Source organism: Pseudoliparis swirei, chromosome 10, assembly GCF_029220125.1.
Source record: "Pseudoliparis swirei isolate HS2019 ecotype Mariana Trench chromosome 10, NWPU_hadal_v1, whole genome shotgun sequence".
Classification (NCBI taxonomy): domain Eukaryota; kingdom Metazoa; phylum Chordata; class Actinopteri; order Perciformes; family Liparidae; genus Pseudoliparis; species Pseudoliparis swirei.
In genome coordinates, this window is record NC_079397.1 from 3,586,009 (window position 1) to 3,605,917 (window position 19,909).

General features: G+C 40.9%; 1 protein-coding gene across 1 annotated transcript; it reads right to left on the minus strand.

Moving 5' to 3' along the window:
* Positions 1 to 166: 166 nt before the first annotated feature.
* On the minus strand, positions 167 to 18,597 carry LOC130200424 (endosome/lysosome-associated apoptosis and autophagy regulator family member 2-like). The gene is given in 23 exon segments (XM_056424700.1): positions 167 to 583; positions 1,301 to 1,463; positions 2,520 to 2,651; positions 2,653 to 2,696; positions 3,246 to 3,372; positions 3,844 to 3,945; positions 4,039 to 4,135; positions 4,243 to 4,432; positions 4,878 to 5,051; positions 5,996 to 6,268; positions 8,586 to 8,723; positions 8,855 to 8,957; positions 9,080 to 9,170; positions 10,020 to 10,148; positions 10,294 to 10,474; positions 11,851 to 11,939; positions 13,458 to 13,607; positions 13,957 to 14,062; positions 14,161 to 14,250; positions 15,041 to 15,188; positions 15,296 to 15,485; positions 15,574 to 15,694; positions 18,389 to 18,597. Coding segments are annotated over 23 exon segments (3,036 nt in total). The 5' UTR covers positions 18,518 to 18,597; the 3' UTR covers positions 167 to 514.
* Positions 18,598 to 19,909: the final 1,312 nt, after the last annotated feature.

The window sequence follows — 19,909 nt, forward strand, 5'->3', positions numbered from 1 at the left end:
TATTAAAAGATAAATAAAAATTAGGAAAATAAAGTTAATCCTCACATGGAAAAATGACCAACATAATTGCCAACACATTTTTGATGAATAATTTCAGCTCTACTTGTATCCAATATACTGTATATAAGTATACACCTGGCTGTCACACATATACACACACAAATCCCAAAGTCAAATAGGACTTTAATAATGGTTAATCATTATAACATTAATATAAATAGATAACCCTGAACAACAAATATACGAATAAAAATTACAAAACATACAAAAACAAACAAACATTAAAAGCAGGTTTCTCCTTCAGTGGCCTTCCTTGAGCTTCCGTGGCGTTAAAGCAGGAGTGTGTGTTTCCTGTTTATTCTAGCAGGAAAAAGACATTGTCCAGTTTTTTCCCAGCGTAAAATGTTTTCCAGTGAAAACGGAGGTCTGTGTTGATGCCACCTCACAGTAAAGAGCGAGGAGGAGGAGGGCGAAGGACACACCGGGAAGAGGAGGGCAGTGAGCGACATCGTGTTCATCCCAGGACCCACCGATCACACTGAGAGTTCAGCTGCACCGACTCGCAGCGGTCCCCCCCCTCGCGCTGGAAGACACAAGACATCAACGGTGTTAAATCTATTAAATCAATGATCAATGATTTAGTTTGTCTGTTTTTTATTTTTAGATATATTTTTAAATGTTATATTTGTTTCTTACTATTCCATTTGTTTTGCCTTGACTCTCTGTAGAGCACTTTGTAAACATTGTTGTTAAAGGTGCTATATAAATAAAGTTATTATTATTATTATTATTATTATAATGATTTCAGTGTTTTGTTTTGTTTTCATTTTAAGGTCTTTTTTATTTTTCTTCAAGTTATTTATTTGATATTTACTGCTTATGTGATTTAATTGAACTCAATTTAACTATTCAGTCCTTCCATCCCTCCTCGTGGAGTGTGTGTGTAAAAATACATGTGGGATGTGTGGGTGGGAATGCCATGTGGGTGTGTATGTGGATATGAATGGTTGTGTGTGTGTGTGTGTGTCTGTGGGGGGGTATTTGTAGAGGTAGATGTGTGTGGAGATTGGTATTTCTACTCGCTGTGGGCTGGATTATACTGATGCTACTGTTTTGAAAGTATGCTGTTTGTTTTGTTGTGTTTATTTATTTAATTGCTCCGTTTAGTTTAAAAAAAAAAAAATTATTTTCAAAAATCTTCTTGATTGATCGCCCTGGTCTCCAGAATCCTAATGACCTTTAGTGACCTTGTGCACGCCTGGCCAACTTGCCGTAAAAAACAAAGTTCACCGAGTCCCACCTTGTTGGCGATGGCCCTCAGTTTCCCCAGCAGCGAGGGCTTCTTGGTGTAGACCAAGTCGTCCTCAGGCTCCTCCCCTTCTGCCAGGGCGCAGCTGTCTGCAGCCGGCAGCTCACACTCCTTGTTGCCGGACATCACCAGCCGCGAGTACTTATACTCCAGTCTGAGCACACAGACCACAGGGGAGCGTGTTATTAGGACGGAGACGACATCGTGTGTGTGTGTGTGTGTGTGTGTGTGTGTGTGTGTGTGTGTGTGTGTGTGTGTGGTGCTCAGAGGGAGATACACCAACACTTCTTTAAACGGAAGAAGATTCATGACAATAGTTTCATGCTAAAAACTATTAATGCTTTTAAAAGAGATTTCAAACGACCCTCTTCTTCTTTTTCTTCTTCTGTCTCCGTCTTCTTCTGTCTCCTTCTCCTTCTTCTTCTTCTGTCTCCTTCTTCTTCTGTCTCCTTCTCCTTCTTCTGTCTCCTTCTTCCTCTTCTTCTGTCTCCTTCTCCTTCTTCTTCTTCTGTCTCCTTCTTCCTCTTCTTCTGTCTCCGTCTTCTTCTTTTTCTTCATCTCCTTCTTCCTCTTCTTCTGTCTCCTTCTTCTTCTGTCTCCTTCTCCATCTTCTTCTTCCGTCTCCTTCTCCTTCTTCTTCTTCTGTCTCCTTCTTCCTCTTCTTCTGTCTCCTTCTCCTTCTTCTGTCTCCTTCTTCCTCTTCTTCTGTCTCCTTCTTCTGTCTCCTTCTTCCTCTTCTTCTGTCTCCTTCTCCTTCTTCTTCTTCTCTCTCCTTCTTCCTCTTCTTCTGTCTCCGTCTTCTTCTTTTTCTTCATCTCCTTCTTCCTCTTCTTCTGTCTCCTTCTCCTTCTTCTGTCTCCTTCTCCTTCTTCTTCTTCTGTCTCCTTCTTCCTCTTCTTCTTCTTCTTCTTCATCTCCTTCTTCCTCTTCTTCATCTCCTTCTTCCTCTTCTTCTGTCTCCTTCTTCTTCATCTCCTTCTTCCTCTTCTTCTGTCTCCTTCTCCTTCTCCTTCTTCTTCTTCTTCTTCTTCTTCTGTCTCCTTATTATTATTCTGTCTCCTTCTTTTTCTGTCTCCTTCTAACACAACTGGATGTTTCTGATCGTGTAAATGAAACAGTCGGTGACGTCTCCTACTTTAAACAACAATGCAACGCTGATCCTAATGAGCGCGTTGCCTCGTGGTTACATTTGTGGTGGTTTGCCTCTCACCTCTTGTTTTTCTTCCAGAAATAGCAGGTGAGGGAGACGAGGAGCACGGCGACGAAGGCTCCGCCCCCGACGCCGATCTTCAGCCACAGAGCGATGGCCTCGCACGGCGAGGAGCTCCTGGGAGGCAGCGGCGCCGTGGGTGCACAGCTTGGGCTCGTTCCACATGAACAGAGTCTCCTGGAGGGAGAGGAGGAGAAAACGATAGTTTCTCTTTTGGTTCGGGACGAAAAATTCACAATATAAATTTAGTTTTAGTCTTGTTTTAAATACTAAAAACTTTATTCTACCACCACGTTTCAGTTTGGATGTTATTTGCTAATTTAGTCCCGTTTATTTATTTTTATAAAAAAATTTTTAATGATAAAGATGACGTGGTTATTGGAAACAAGTCTGCAGCCACGTTAGCTGCCCGCTAACGTAAACATGTACCGCTAACGTAAACGTGCTAAAATGGTGTGTTATTAAATTAGATGAGATTTTACTTTATTCATACCCAGGGAGAAATTACTTTTTATAAATATATAATAAAATACAATAAAATATGAGGACATATCATATTTAAGATTTTAAACGAAGCAAAAAAATTAAAATGTAAAAAATATCTAATCAACAAAAAAAATAAAAAATATATATATAATAAAATAAAATAAAATATGAGGACATATCACATTTATGAATTTAAATAATAAAGGAAATGAAAATGTAAATGTGGGACCGGCGTGTCACCTGGACGCCGCTCTTGCACGCTCCCTCTATCCGGTGGTAGTCGTCCCGGGCGCAGCGCGGACAGCCGGCGGCGCTCTCCCACAGGAAGTGAAACGTGCATCCGTCGCATGTTCCCGCCGGACAGGAGCTGCACCGACAGACGCATTTAAATCATTTAACTTCTTATGTGATTTAGTCATTTCCCAAAGCTGCAGTGCAACATGTTGGTTGCATCTTGGTCACGCTCATATTCCCTCATACACACCATCTCATCCATAGAATCAGGGCTCATACACATGCTGACCAATGGGCTTCCAGTACTTTAAACCAAATTGCCATGACTAAACATTTTGTGAAATCTCAGTGTATACATGAGAATGTAGAACATGTCAACAATGAGAATTCCAAAGCATAAAGTATATATATATATATATATATACTTTATATATATATATACACAGTGTCAATTAAAATTTGAATAGAACACATTTCCAGGAATTTTCCAAAACTTTTTTGATTTATTTTTCCACCGACTTTTCCAGACTTGGAAATAAGCATTTAAAAATTCCATTACTTTTCCAGGTTTTCCATGAACCCTGTAGAGTACGTCGTGACCTACCTGGGCACCGACAGCTCTCCTCGTTCCGACTTCTCGGGGTTGCAGCGAACGGTGATGACTGAACTGCGACCCCGGTCACACGACGCCGTCACCTGTGTTGACCTGACAAAATAAAATAAAAACGCACCAGGTCACAAATATTAGAGAACGCTCCCCTCACGCCGCCTCCGTGTCTCATATACACCTGTATCTCACCTGTAGAAGAAGTTGATGTCCGGGACATTCTGGGATTTTCCTGGAAAAAGATCTGGTTTGGCGTCCACCGAATCCAGGACCGAGTCCGCGGTCGCTCCTGGTAGAAAAAAAAAAAAAAAACACGGACGACGATGATGTCATGAAAGGCGAGACGTCACGAGGAAAACGATCCCATCGTGCCATCGGTCGACAAAAGCGGCGCACCCATGAAGGAGTCCGCCAGGCTGATGGACTGGGAGGAGATGGCCATCCTGAAGCCCCGCCCATCCGCCGGGATGATGGTCGATTGACAGGTGAAGCTGTCCACCGAGTTCACCAGCTGAGCCGAGTCGCTCCCGTCGTCCTTGCTGGACACGTCGGTGACGTTGTCCGTGCAGACGGCGGCTCGCTGCCCCTTGAAGCAGACACACACACGGGCAGATTGTCTGGCAGTTGCTACGGTTACGCTCCATGTTTCGCTGTATTCGTACCAAAAGAAACATCTTTTTATCGCACCAATTGTGATTAAATCTTCAAAACAAGATAAGGAAAATGTCAGTTTGTATTATAGACGGAATAATTTACGAATTCTGGTTGGAAAACAGCCACAATATACAATATTTAATGTATAAATAAAAATATTAGAGGCTTAAAACTGTCATTATGATACAACTAAATGACATAATGAATACAACGTTAAAAATCACTTCCCATTTTAAATTGTAGGCGATTCAGCCAACAACTGAATAAGTCTCCTACTAGATCACCAACTCTACACACAAACAAAAAATAAGAAATAAATAAATAAAAACAGCATGCGATCTCGGAGGGTATTCGATAAAGAACGAGAGGATGCCGACCTCGTGGCCACACAGGCTGATGTTGAAGAGATGGAGGTACTTTGTGCCTTTGGAGGTGAAGCTCGGCCCGATGGTCAGCGAGGCCACGTCGCTCAGGGGCCGGAGGTCAAAGGTCAGTGTGCGGTTGTTCTCCGTGTGGGAGAAGGAGCAGTCGCTGTAGCAGCGAGAGTGTTCCTGAAAGAGAGAAAGACAAACACATGTTGATGTAAATCAAAGGGGATGTTTTAGGAAGTTAACATGTTTTGGGTTTCAGGAAACATCTTTCTAGTGTGAATGGTAAATGAAAAATAATATATATATTATTTATTATTTTATTTATTATTTATCTTTTTTTATTATTTTATATATTAATTTTCTGATTTATTTGATTATAATAATTTAGGAAAGAAATATATAAGCATTTCTGCTTCTACCTATACCTTTTTCATTCTTTCTGTATATTATATAGAATAATATTGTATTATATTGCAATGATTGACTGAATAAAATACACAACAACAACAACCACAACAACCTTATTTAATAATGTTTTAATCAGATTGTTCCTGTTTAAATTTGAGCTATTTTTGTCATCTTTTCTTCAGTGAAAGTTAATTTTCAGCAGCTTAATTTTGTATTTATTTGTGTATATAATTTATTAATTATATTGCCCAGTATGACATACAGGATCAAAGAACAGGTATTTTATTTTTTGTAAAATTATTATTTTTTAATATTTGAAAATGTTGATTATTTTGTTTAATGATCAATAAAAAAAAGGGTTTAGCAGAAAAAAATCTAATATATTTTAAAGTAAAGATTAAAACTAGGATAGTTTTAACACCAGAGGAGGGTTATAGAGAATTATAGAACAAATCACCTTATTTAATAATGCTTTAATCAGATTTAAATTAAGAAATTGGAGCTATTTATTTCATCTTTTCTTCAGTGAAAGTTAATTTGCAGCAGCTTAATTTTTATTTGAATTTAAAAAATATTTGTAGTGAAAAAAAATCGACTAATATTTTTTACATGACATTACATTGCATGTCATTTAGCATACGCTTTTATCCAAAGCGACTTATTTTCAAAGTCAGGTATCAGAACTAGGATGGATTCAACACCAGAGGAGGCGATACCTTGTTGCTGATGCTCCCCGGGCCGCAGGCGACGCACGCGTCCTGGCCGAAGGTGTGGCGCCCCGCCAGGTGTGTGTTGGCCGGACACTCCCGGCACCGGTTGGTCTCGGTGTCGATGTAGAACCCGGCCGGGCACGGCACGCAGGAGGAGCCGGCTCGCTGGGAGTTCTGTGGCACCAGAGCGCAGGCCCGGCACGCCGACGCCACGCCGTCCACGACGTTGGTGACGCTGACGGAGTAAAGCTTCACCAGGTCGGTGACGTAGCGACGCACCTACAGCACATGCAGACATGCGTGTATTATTGCATTTTAAACTTAGACCGTCATGCATAAAATTATATTTGAAAAGAAAACAAAGCATGAAGAAAACTTTTGAGTAATTAAACATTTTTTTTAAAAATGAAATAATGAAAATGACGCGGTTATTGGTAGGGATGGGCATCGAGAACCGGTTCTGTTTTAGAACCGGTTCCCAGTGAACCGATTGTTTGGGATCGTTAGCCAAATTCTTTAACGGTTCTGCTAACGGTCCTCTGTGGCGTTGCTTTGTTAGTTTCTTCAGACTGCAGCAAACATGGCAACGAGGCAGAAGCGCTCTAAAGTTTGGCTCTATTTCACACGACAAAATGACAACTACGCCACTTGTAACGTGTGTCAAAAATCTATTTCGTCGAAGGGAGGAAATACAACTAATATGAATAAGCATTTGAACACAGCGTGGAATTAAATGACAGGAATGTCATGTGTTCGATGCAGCAGCTCAGCTAACGTCGGCGCTTCATCTCTTTCTGTCCAAGGTAAACTCCTCCAAAGTGATCACAACCACTCACTGTGTGAAGCCATTTGCCTTTATTGTGTGTAGTCGATCAAGTTATCTTCTGTCCCGTCGTTTGAAGCACACATTTGAGCTCCGGCATTGGTCTCCCATTATCGATCACTTCACGTTTGGATTGAAAGTCCAGTTTTGAGAAATGTTTGATCGTAACGGTATTAATTATTGGAGGGCGTGTGTTATCAGCAAACGTTCGCGTTGTCGTGTTAACCCATTATTAAACTGAGCATATCGATTTTTAATCCATTATTAAATTTAGCATATAGCTACGCTAGCTTAGCTACAGAATCTTCCATTGTCACCCTACATTGAGGCAGAGGTCGTGTTCGCCCCCCCTCTTAATGTGGCTTTATGTCAGCTCAGCAAATTCAGCGATTTTGTTAGTGCCATTTGTTTTATTGTGTAAACCAGCTTTCACTCTATAAATAATCTCCATTGCCATCCAATTTAGCTGATGAGGTTCAGAGTCAGACCGGTTCAGAGGCTGGTCGTCTGTCTGGGTCACAGGCACACGTCTTGTACACCTCCTCATATCTTTGTGTTCAGGCATCCTCCAGCCCATCTGAGAGAGTGTTCTCCACGGCTGGAGACACAATAAGTCCTGAGAGATCGCGTATCCTCCCGGAGAAAGCAGACATGCTTATTTTTCTGCACAAGAATTGTTGATGATCCATACAATTGATGGTGCACACTTGGTATTTGCCACTGCTAGTTTCATTTTGGCAGCTCAGTTCATATACCCTTTAAAAAAGGAAGGAGCACTGTAATTTCTAGGAACATGTTTAAATTAAACAGAATACATTTTATTTAAGTTATGTAAGTTTTATTTTAAGTTCAAGAGTAATATCGTATAAATGTTTTTGCTTATTTAAAAAAAGTAAATGTGTATGTATACATACTGTGTGTGTGCAGCATTATATAAAAGAAAATTAATGTGAATAAACCCGTTTGTGCTCTTTTTTTCACCCCTTGCCCAAAAGAATCGATAAGAGAATCGATAAGGAATCGAATCGATAAGCAGGAATCGATAAGGTATCGGAATCGTTAAAATCTTATCAATTCTCATCCCTAGTTATTGGAAACAAGTCTGCAGCCACGTTAGCCGCCCGGTAGCGTGTACCGCTAACCTAAACGTGCTAAAATGTTGTGTTATTAAATTAGATAAAATTTTACTTTATTCATACCCAGGGGGAAATTACTTTTTACAAATATACAATAAAATAAAATATGAGGACATATTATATTTAAGATTTTAAACGGGGAAAAAAATGAAAATTTGAAAAATACAATAAACATTTAAAAAATCTAATCAAAATTAACGTGTACAAATTAAAGTGTATTGTTAGTGTTTTGTGATTTCTTAACATATTGTTGAGTGTTTAAAAGTCCATTTTAAAACAGGCTATGCTTACGATAAAACTCTACATATAAATATATAACACTCTACCTATAAATCTAACACAGAATAAATAAAATGTTTAAAATAAATATGCTAACATGAAGGCATCTTTCTATTTTCACCAATAAGCATCACAAGAGTGATAATTATTCGTAGAGGGGGACATGAAATGCACCACGTTTGATTCTAATGAGGATTCATCCCCTGGGGATCATGACTGAAAGAATATTTCAGTCTGGATAATAATACAAAATCTGACTCCCTCTTTAAAAGAAGAACAATTAACCCCTTGAATCAATAAATACGGAGTAATGAAATCCACCGGCATGTTCCTGAAGTGGAGGAGGTGCTTCTCTTACGTCCAGAGCGTGGTTGGTCCTCTGGAAGGCCCACGTGAACGTGACCGAGGCGTTCCTGGTCATGCTGTGTGAGTACGACTGCTTCGCCTTGCTGCCTTCCCACGACTCCACCACCGTGGTGCTCTTCCTGTTCACATCCTGCAGGGGGCGACGTCACAGTCAAACAGATTTTAGCCGGTGGGAAAATATCAAATATCCAATGTGCAGAACACTAAACGTGACCGGTGAAACGAGAATGACCACCTGTCTGCACACACACACACACACACCATCATGAAGTAGAGCTCACAGTCTCCGGAGCAGATGGTCTCGAACACGAAGGTGATCCAGCCGAACTCACCGCCCGTCATGCCGGAGAGGGAGGCCGGGACCCTGCCGCCAGAAACACGGAGCGAAGGCAGAGGTTCAGGTGAGACGGGGAGACGGGAATGTGGATTTTTGACGCCAAAAAGATGAAGTTCGGACTCGAAAGCCTCCAGATCTCCGTCACTCACTTGAAGCCGGGCACGTGCAGGCTGAGGATGAGGTAGTCGTTATCGGAACTGCCGGCTCCGCTGCGAACGTGGTCTCCTGCGACCGCCCAGCCTGATGGACAACAGACATGCAGACGGCTGATTCTGGATCTGTGTGACGGTGTTTTATTGTATCCACCAATATTGGCCTGGGTGGAGGAAACAGTCCCACCATGAAGTCCATGTAAGAGGCCTTTGATCTCATCACAGGATCTTCATCAGGAGAACGTTTGAGGTGCATTGCTGGTGAAGATCACGTGACACGTCCTGGTCAAGAGTTTGCCTAGCAACAGCCTTGAAGAGGACGTTATGGACGATACAGGACCGCCTCTCATACTTTATTGCTTCATTATACTTAGTAGATAATAGGTGGTTATTAAGTATGTAGTTGGTAGGTATAGTTAGTAGATAATGGGTAGTTAGTAAGTAGATAGTTAGTAGCATTAGTTAGTTTATATTAAGTGGTGTGTAGGTAGATAGTTGATAGTTAGATAATAGGTGTGTTAGTAAGTTGGTAGTTCTAGTTACTTTATAGATAATATGTGGTTAGTTGGTAGATGATTGTAGTTATAGTTAGTAGTTAATAGGTGGTTAGTATGTAGTTAGTTAGTATAATTAGTTAGTAGGTTTGATTTTAAGTGGTCGGTAGGTAGATAGTTGAAGTTAGTAGTAGATGAGTGGTTATCAGGTAGATAGTTGAAGTTAGTTGGAGATGATGAGTGGTTATCAGTAGATAGTTGTAGTTAGTAGAAGATGATGAGTGGTTATCAGTAGATAGTTGTAGTTAGTTGGAGATGATGAGTGGTTATCAGTAGATAGTTGAAGTTAGTTGGAGATGATGAGTGGTTATCAGTAGATAGTTGGTGATATTATTAATATATTTAGTGATTGGTAGTTAGTCCGCTCGGTGTCCAGCGCTCACCGTTCATGTCGTCACATTTGGAGTTGCCCACGTTGAAACAGGAAGTCTTCATGTTGGAGGGCAACACGTTCCACCATTTATACTCGTAACCCAACACCGGCTCTGTACCTGCAGGGCACTCGATGCACACTGACACACACACACACACACACACACACACACACACACACACACACACACACACACACACACACACACACGTCGAGTTAACTTCCCTTGTTTAAACACTGATTGCGTGGCGGTCCCAGGGGACGCCAGGTGTGGGCAGGTGTACCGTAGGTGCCGTCCGAGTAGGCTCCAGGTGGGCAGGGCAGGCAGTCGTTGCTGTTGCTGTTGTAGTAGCCGGGGTTGCACGGAGGGCAGGGCTCGCTCTGCACCGTCGTGGGCAGCTCCGCGGCCCCCGTGGTGTTCTCCACGCAGATCTTTGGCTCCACCCAACGGTACAACACCTGCGTCTGTAACCGGAGGGCTCACAGACTTCATGTCGTAAAGATGGAGGCGGCGCATCAACCACAACGGGAGAGGGATGCGCTTCTCTTTTGTTCTTGGTCATCAGTCTGACTCGGCGCTTTTCAAGAGAGGTCAATCCACACAGGCTCAAGGTCGTGGACGAGCGCCGGCGGGGGGGTTGACTTTGGATCAGGTGACGTGAAAAACGTAAACTAAGCTGTTCATCATTTCCTTTCCTCATCACATTGTGAGACTCCTCCGCTTTCTGATGACATGCCCTCAGACAGCTGACACGATCCAGTTATAGTTTATAATCTAATGAAATGCATGCAGTAAAAACTCCTGTCTGCATAAGGAGGGCGCTAGGGTAATGCAAACAGAAAGTTTTATTATAAGGCCCTATGTCCAATTAATTAGACCAAAGATTTAATAACATACTTGTTTTAACACACACTTTATTACCTTCGCATTGAAAATGCGGAAGGTTATGTTTTGATCGGCGTGTATTTATTTATTTGTATGTGTGTTACTCGCATAACTCAAAAAGTATTAAACCGAATCGCATGAAATTTGGTGGGATGATTGGTTATTATCCGGAGACCATTTGTTTAAATTTTGGGATCGATCGGGTCAAAGGTCAAGGTCATGAAAAGGTCAAAATATTCTTGAATCGCATGAAATTTGGTGGGATGATTGGTTATTATCCGGGGACCATTTGATTAGATTTTGGGAATCGATCGGGTCAAGGTCATGGTCATGAAAAGGTCCAAATCTTCTTTTTACCATAGCGCGGTCAATTTCTATCCAATTGGCATAAAACTAATGCCAAAATGTTCATAATTCAATGCCCAATCTTGTGATATGCGAAGGTATGCGCTCTACCGAGTGCCCGTTCTAGTTGTAAATGTTATGTCTCTACTATTGCAGTGTTTATTGTTGCATTGACCTGCCTGCCTCCCGTTATGTGTGACGTACTTTGCAACGACGTTCATGTTGATCACGAGGGCTTTGGCGTTAACTCGTGTAAAAATAAGGTTTAAAGGGGTTTTAGTGTGATTTTTTTGTGGATAAATCCAGTTTTCAGTCGTGATTGTGTTTTATATTTAAAACACAATCATGGTCTTATATGGATGTTGTCTATATATTTTTAAATGGTGTAGTTTCCATTGCAATATTTTGCTTTGTTTGTGTATTTTAATCAAGAAAAACTACCAAATTGTCAATTTATCTTTGAATATTTGTCCAGATACTAAAACGTTCTTGTTTGTAAGTATGTGCGTCTCCTTTTGTATTGGAAATGTGAAAGCTGTGCGTCTGTGTGTGTCTGTGTGTGCGTGTGCGTGTGTGTGTGTGTAATGTAAAACGTGTGCGTGCTGCTGACCTTCCCTTCGCTGTCGCAGGCCGTGTGGATCTGGAAATAATCCTTCTCTGAGCACGGCGGCCTCACTTTACACTCCGCCCACCCCTCATCTGAGGAAGAGGAGGATGAAGATGATCCAGTTCACGGCGATGCAGAAACAACAACCAGTGAGCCGACTGGTGGATCCATTATATTAACCTTTGAGAATGCAACACTTTTAATGTTAACAAACCTCTTCCTTTTAGAACAAAGAACTATTATCGTTCACCAGTAAAGTAGCAGAAGGTTAATTTATTGATGATTGATATATTGTTATCATCTTGTCTGTGTTGGAAAAATATAAACGTTTTAAAGGCAATATTACTTTTATTCAATAAAGAAAAAAATTTGAGGGTTAGGGTTATTATTACCTTCGCATTGAAAATGCCGGAAGGTTATGTTTTGATCGCCGTGTATTTATTTATTTATTTATTTGTATGCGTGTTATTCGCAGAACTCAAAAAGTATTGAACCGAATCGCATGAAATTTGGTGGGATGATTGTTTATTATCCGGGGACCAGTTGATTAGATTTTGGGATCGATCGGGTCAAAGGTCAAGGTCAAAGGTCATGAACAGGTCAAATCTTCTTGAATCACATGGAATTTGGTGGGATGATTGGTTATTATCCGGGGACCATTTGATTAGATTTTGGGATCAATCGGGTCAAAGGTCAAGGTCAAGGTCATGGAAAGGTCAAAATCTTTTTTTACCATAGCACGATACATTTTTGTCCAATTGGCATGCAACTAATGCCAAAATGTTCATAATTCAATGCCCAATCTTGTGATATGCGAAGGTATGCGCTCTACCGAGTGCCCATTCTAGTTTACAATGAGTTAATTTTGTGTTAAGTTAAAATGTCATATCAAGTACATTTTCGCTCATCAAATTACTTCCCACAAACCAATAATAACCAAAGGAAAGAAGGAGAAAGGAAAGGAGGCAAGGGAGGAATGAAAGGTAGGAAGGAAGGAGGCAAGGAGGCAAGGAAGGAAAGGAGGTAAGAAAGGTAGGAAAGGAAGGAAGGGAGGCAAGGAGGGAAGGAAAGGAGGAAAGGAAGAAAGTGAAGGAAGGAAAGCAGGTAAGGAAGGTAAGAAGCCAGGCAAGGAAGGAAAGGAGGTAAGAAAGGAAGGAAGGAAAGTAGGCAAGGAATGTATGAAAGGAAGGAGGGAAATGGAGGAAGGAAAGCTAGGAAAGGAGGTAAGAAAGAAAGGAAGAAAAGGAGGCAATGAAAGGTAGGAAGTAGAGCTAGGCAAGGAGGCAAGGAAGGAAAGGAGGTAAGAAAGGAAGGAAAGGAGGGAAGGAAGGTAGGAAAGGAAGGAAGGGAGGCAAGGAGGGAAGGAAAGGAGGAAAGGAAGAAAGTGAAGGAAGGAAAGCAGGTAAAGAAGGTAAGAAGCCAGGCAAGGAAGGAAAGGAGATAAGAAGGGAAGGAAGGAAAGTAGGCAAGGAATGTAGGAAAGGAAGGAGGGAAATGGAGGAAGGAAATGTAGGAAAGGAGGTAAGAAAGAAAGGAAGAAAAGGAGGCAATGAAAGGTAGGAAGTAGAGCTAGGCAAGGAGGCAAGGAAGGAAAGGAGGTAAGAACATACGTGAGTAGTGGTGTTCGGGGCAGCTCGTACAGGCTGACGCCCCTTTTGTGGAGAGCGTGTTGCTGAGACACGGCTGACAGGACGAGGAGCCGGGGGCCGAGCTGAACCAGCCGGGCCGACACAGGAAACACTCCGATGTGTAGGCGACACCTGGACCAAGTGTTGACAAGGAGCAGCACACACACACACACACACACACACACACACACACACACACACACACACACACACACACACACACACACACACACACACACACACACACACACACACACACACACACACACACACACACACACACACACACACACAAAGTCATTTTTTTACTCTTTTGATTTGAAGGTTTTGTCTCATTTAATGTGCAATAATTCCAGAGAGCAATTTATATCTGACATGTTTTTTTTAAAATTGATCTCTGCTTCTCACACATCTGTCCTAAATGTGAAATAGCATCGTTAAGGCTTAATTAATTGTGTGTTTTTCAAAAGTTTTGCTCTACCCTCTATCTGGATGTTCTTGAGCAGCACGGGTTTCACCATCTTCCCTCCCACCAAGATGCCGGTGGTTCTCCAGTAGAGGATGTTCGTACCGGACTTCAGATGCACCTAAAAACAAAGACAACATGCACAGGGTGAACACACACACACACACACACACACACACACCATAATGCTTTACTCACACAACGCAGTCAGATACTCACTGTGTGCGTGTCCCATTCTCCATTGTTAGTGATTTTAATCCACCTCTGGTCGTCGGTCTGAGACATTTCCTGACACTGCTCGTTCTGGACCTGAACACACGTTGACACGTTTTTGCTTTTCGCCAAAAAAACTGCTTCTTCTCTCACTCTCTTTACAATAAACCTGCACTCGTTAATCAAACGGGGATATAAATAGATTTGGTGGACGCAAAAGAGAAGATATTTGAGCTAATGGTGTCTTTAACTTTTCATGTTTCCGCCATTTTTTGAAGCACTACAACTTAAAGACGCTAACAGTTTAAAATGTCCCCATCTAGGAATAGTGTGACATTTTGGGACACGTTGGTGTCTTGAGGGAAGTTAGATGAGAAGATTGATACCACTCTTATATGTGTCACGCTAATATGAAGCTACAGCTAGCCGACCATTAGCTTAGCTTAATTAGCACCAAGACGGGCAACTAGCTGGAGCAGCTAGCAGGCTAGCTTGTTGATACCGTGAGCAGTCTTTGTACAAGTGACGGAAAAAAGATTTTACATATTAGTTATTGAGCTTAAGAAGGTGATTATAATTTGATTGTGTTACTTTTGGACCGAGACAAGCTAGCTGTTTCTTTATGCTAAGGGAAGCTAACCATTAGCTTCATATTTAGCTTTAAGGAATGAAGAGGTGTTGAGCTTCATTTCCGTTGCTTATTTTTTTAACTTATTCTTTCTCTTAAGATAGAACAACTTCTAAAATAGTATTTACACAATCAATGCACCCTAAAACTCTTTATAAATTAAAACTCGCTTGACCTTTTTTAGGAAGCCGATATCAGCTTTGACATGAATGAATATCAGAGCAGATTATATTGTCGGAAGCATTTCAAGGCGCTTACATAGAACTCAAAGAAGATGTTGTTGTCGGGGTACTGGTAGGTAAAGGAGATGGAGCCCTTCTTCTCCAGGTGGACGGCGTAAACCAGAGACACTGTACACTCGTCGCGGTTGGACTCCAGGTACACGCCCTGTGGCGTCCACGACGAGCTGCATCACGGAGAAGAAGAAAAGAAACACTCAGCAAAAAAGACAAAAAACAAACAATTTGGCTGAACAACTCAACTGGGGATGGACATGCTCGTGAGTGTGTGCACCTGTTACACGCCTGAACGTCCTCTCCGCTTGGCCCGGGGTCTAAGTAGCTGGCCATGCTGCTGAAGCCTGCAGGGACGGCGTCCCATTGGTCGAAACGGAGGCCGCTGCCCAGGGAGTAGGAGCCGGCCGCGCACGGCGTGCACCGCTGCGTGCTCATCTCCAAAAACATCCCGGCCGGACAGGAGAAAGCTGAGAGGAAAGAGGGTCAAATTGACATGTGAAAAACACACACACACAGATATGAACACACACACACACACACACACACAGTACTTACAGCAGTCTGTTCCTCTGGTTGGAGATGGAAGATCTGAGCAGGAGCTCGGACTGAGAGGGATGGCGACCCTCCATCGAGACCCTGTGCTGTCACACTCTGTGTACTGGTAGTAGTAGTCGGTCTGCAGAACACACACACATACACACACACACGCACACACAGGATCAATGCTCCATCCCTCTGGATCAATTGGATGGATTGCAACTACTATTTAGTGTGCACATTAATGTCTTGTTTTCTTTTTCATAAACTAAATTTAGATTTTACCATCCAGAGGAACATCTCCCGTTCCTATGTAACGACCCCTTCCGAGGTCAATAAAGACAAATACGATAAAAATAGACAAACACTAAATAAACTGATTTAAAGGATCAAAGTAAAATCAGAAAAAAAATCATTGAAGAATAATTTCCAGCAAACCCAATTTTCTGTCTTGCATGCTGATGTCACATGTACACAAAAGATGGTTTGAAGGGCAAAAGTGGAGGCTGATCCCGATCACCACGGCAACCAACCCACTTGAACACTAATGGCCTCAGCAGCCGCCCGCACGGTCGCTTCTTCCCAAGGACCGCCGGATGTGACATTATGAACTGAATGAGAATTAATTGAGAGGAACATTTTGTCCAATGCATCTTAATGAGCTGCTTTCAAATCGCCATAGAAACGAGAGCTAAAGAGTTTGGTTTTTATTATTGGTTTAATGTAGTAAACGTATATTTACATTACAGGTTATAAACCTACTGTAAAACATATTATTATTTGCTCTCAAATTGCCTTTGAATCATTTTATTTTATATTCTGTGTCAGATTATCAACGTTCATTTATTTTTAGAACTTTGTTTTAGAAAAAAAGTTTTAGAATAAAATATTTAATACAACATTTTGGTCAAAAAAAATCTAGATCAAAGGTAGGTAGATGGACCTTAAATAATAATAATAATAATAATGGATAAAATGTATATAGCGCTTTTCACCACATAATTAATACATCCTAGAAGCTATACAATACAAACAATAGATAAAAACAATAAGGTAGAAGGTAGCTCCAACAGGTGTGGTACCACCCCCACCTCCCACACACACACACATACAAACTGTGGTCCACGTGAGAGGATGAGTGCTTCTCTAACGTGTATAACCGGCTGCCAGTAAACAAACAAGAGGGCCGGTGCAGGTGCTAATGGGGGAGGGGGGGGGGGACTAATATAAAGCACATGGGCTGATATGTTTCGCTGGGTGACTCATGCTGGTTGTCATGGAGACTGATGGGAAGAAGCAGTAGCGGGGACACGGGATAAAACTCAACGCCATGAAGAGCTCCCGACTCGGATTAAAGCACCGCAGGTTTTGTGGTTTTATGCGGACGACAGAAAAGATGGACGCTCATCTTTTTGAATTTGCTCAAATTTAGTTGGATGACGAATGCATCCAGATAATCTATAAAACAAAAAAAACACCTGTAAATTAGACCATTAATGTACACACAGAGAGACATATTTGACCAAATTCAACTGAACATAGTGTAAATATAACTGTTTACTGTTCATACTGCGCATAAAGCATAATATTGCTTTGTTTATTTCTTTCACGCCACTAGTGTATTGGTCATTCTGTACAATTTAATATACCTTTATATGTCTGTCTGCACTTTTGCAATCTGTATTTTGTTGTAACGGTACTAACTGGGAATTTAGTTACGCACTAAATTTAATAATACAATACCAATACAATTTTATAATTGATTTCATAAACGTGCTCAGTGGGGGTTTCACAAGCTACCCACCAATTAAAATAAAAAATAATTCAAATTATCTTCAGCTTTCCCAGCTCTAATATTAAAGTGATGAACACAGTAATGCAGCAATAATTATATCCAGTAATATACTACATATTCTGCATAATGCGTAGCGAAATTCACCTAAAGCCAAGAAACCAACACATATAATCTTGTTTGTGAAATTCATACAAAACTCAACTGTAAAAACTTCATGTGCACCAGCTTTATGCTAAATTAAGCTAACAAGCTACTGGCTGTAGCTTATTATTGAATGGAGAGTTTTTACATACATTATGTTAAGATATGGATGTTGATTGAAAGAATGTGAATATTCTAGTTGTTTTTTACATTATTGTGTGAAGATGTTAATGTTTATTGAAATTATGTGAATATTTTAATAATTGTTTACATTAATTGTATTAAGATGTGAATGTTTATTGAAATAATGTCAATATTTTAATAATTTCTTCCCTAAATTGTGTCAAGATGTGGATGTTTATTAAAATAATGTGAATATTTTGATTATTTTTTACCTAAATTGCGTCAAGATGTGGATGTTTATATATAAATTTTAAATGCGACGTCCTCATTTCGCCTCCGGGCTCCATGACAAAGAGCAGCTCCGCTCCGGTTCTCTTTCCCCCTTCGGCGGGAGCTCCTGGCCGGCAGGAGGCTGCCCATCTTTGGGCTGCAGCAGCGTCCTCTGGGTGTACCGAGGAGCGTGTTTACCCACATGAAGCGCATCTTTAAGCCGATCAGCTGCGTTCAGGGCACCGTGTGCTCTGCAGCCACATCACGCTCGAGTCCACAAATAAAGATGGAAAAAACGACTTGTAGTGGGCTAATTGTAATTGTGCATTAGAGGGTTTTATTTAATGTGGTTGTTAAACTCACGCATGCATGGCCATTTTTTCTTGATTTTGATCACTGCATTAAAATATGGGAGCAACAATAGGATTTAAGAGATGATAATAATGATTAAATAAGTAGCATCTCTATTGGGAGATAATAGCAATAACGGTGCAAAGCACTCACCTCATTGGACGGCCGCAGGTCGGCGGACACACATGACGTGAGAGCGGCGATGATGAGCGCGAGGCACCGGGGGGACCGGAGGGACCGGGGGGAACGGGGGCACCGGGAGGCCCACGCCTGCTCCCGCATCCTCAGCTCGGATCACAAACCGCCGGCTGTCCGCTGACTGGAGCCACACACATGAACCGGGCCGAGCGGGGAGCGCTGGAGTGTCGGTGTCATCGACGCGCCTCTCTCACTCACCATCAAGACAGACAGTGTGGAAAACCACAACAAATAGCACTTCCGGTTTGACTTTCAAAGTAGACTCATGTGTCAGTGGTTATTAGAATAAAAAGTGAGAATATAGATTTGAAAAACGTAAATATGTGGGACAGTACAGGCTAATGTAGTACTCTTACTCGTTTTTGTATTATTCTTATGACCTAATATTATAATTTATGGTGTTTTCTCCTTTGCGTTAATGTATTTTTGCTCTTCTGGAGCCTTTTCATTGTTTAAAAAAGGTGCTTGAGTTGTATAAAAAGTACACTACTTTTAATTTATGATCCAGATATAATTTTATCAGTAGGCTTTTATAACATTTTAAATTATTAAACTACTGAAAGGATTAGCTGATTTATCAATTTGTAATTTTTTAGCGATTAAATTGATCAGTTCGAGGACAAATAAAAAAGCATGTGCTAATCCAGGTTTCATAAAGTTATGAACACTTGTTCTTTTTATTTAAAATAAACAAGAGTCATCCTTAATCAACAGAGCTGACTTTTGTTAAATTCTATAATTGTAATCTTTATTTATTTATTTTATTTGTAAGACACCGTATACAGAGCATACAAATATTACTATTTGATGTATTGTTATATACATCTTTTTCTGCACATGTCTACAGGCTAAGAATTGTTAACATATTTTTAAACACAAACAGCAATGTGACGTTACTAAAGCAACACAAATATATATAAACTATATGCTGTTATTCATAAAAAATTGTTCACAGCTCCTTTAATTTTCATTACATATCTAAAACATTGACACGAGTGAAGCTGTGATTAGAATATTACGTCATCCTTTAATATTAACATCAAGTTGTATGCTTTTATTTTGAAGGCTTCGCCGTCGGTGTCAGCCTGGTGAATTGTTGGTCTCTTCACTTCTCTCAGATAAACCCTCAGACTGTGACGTCAGCATGTGACAACACACGTTATCTTGATTGACATCTTGAAGTGGACAACGTCCTGCTGGCTGTTGATCTTATTATAACTCTGACAAACGACAAAGAGCTGGAGATCAACATAACGTTGGGCAAACAATGCAGTTTTATTAATCCACAGCAATAGTATCTCATGTAAAGGCTCTAAACTCACTTCATTTGAGAATTAAATTAATCTAACTGGTTGAGTTTTCTTTTATCTTTGATCTTTATTAAACTGTTACATTTTTCTAAATAAAATATTTACAAGAGGAACGTGTTTGTGCCATGCCACTCAGGACATCGGTTCTCAATCTGAAGGTTTTACT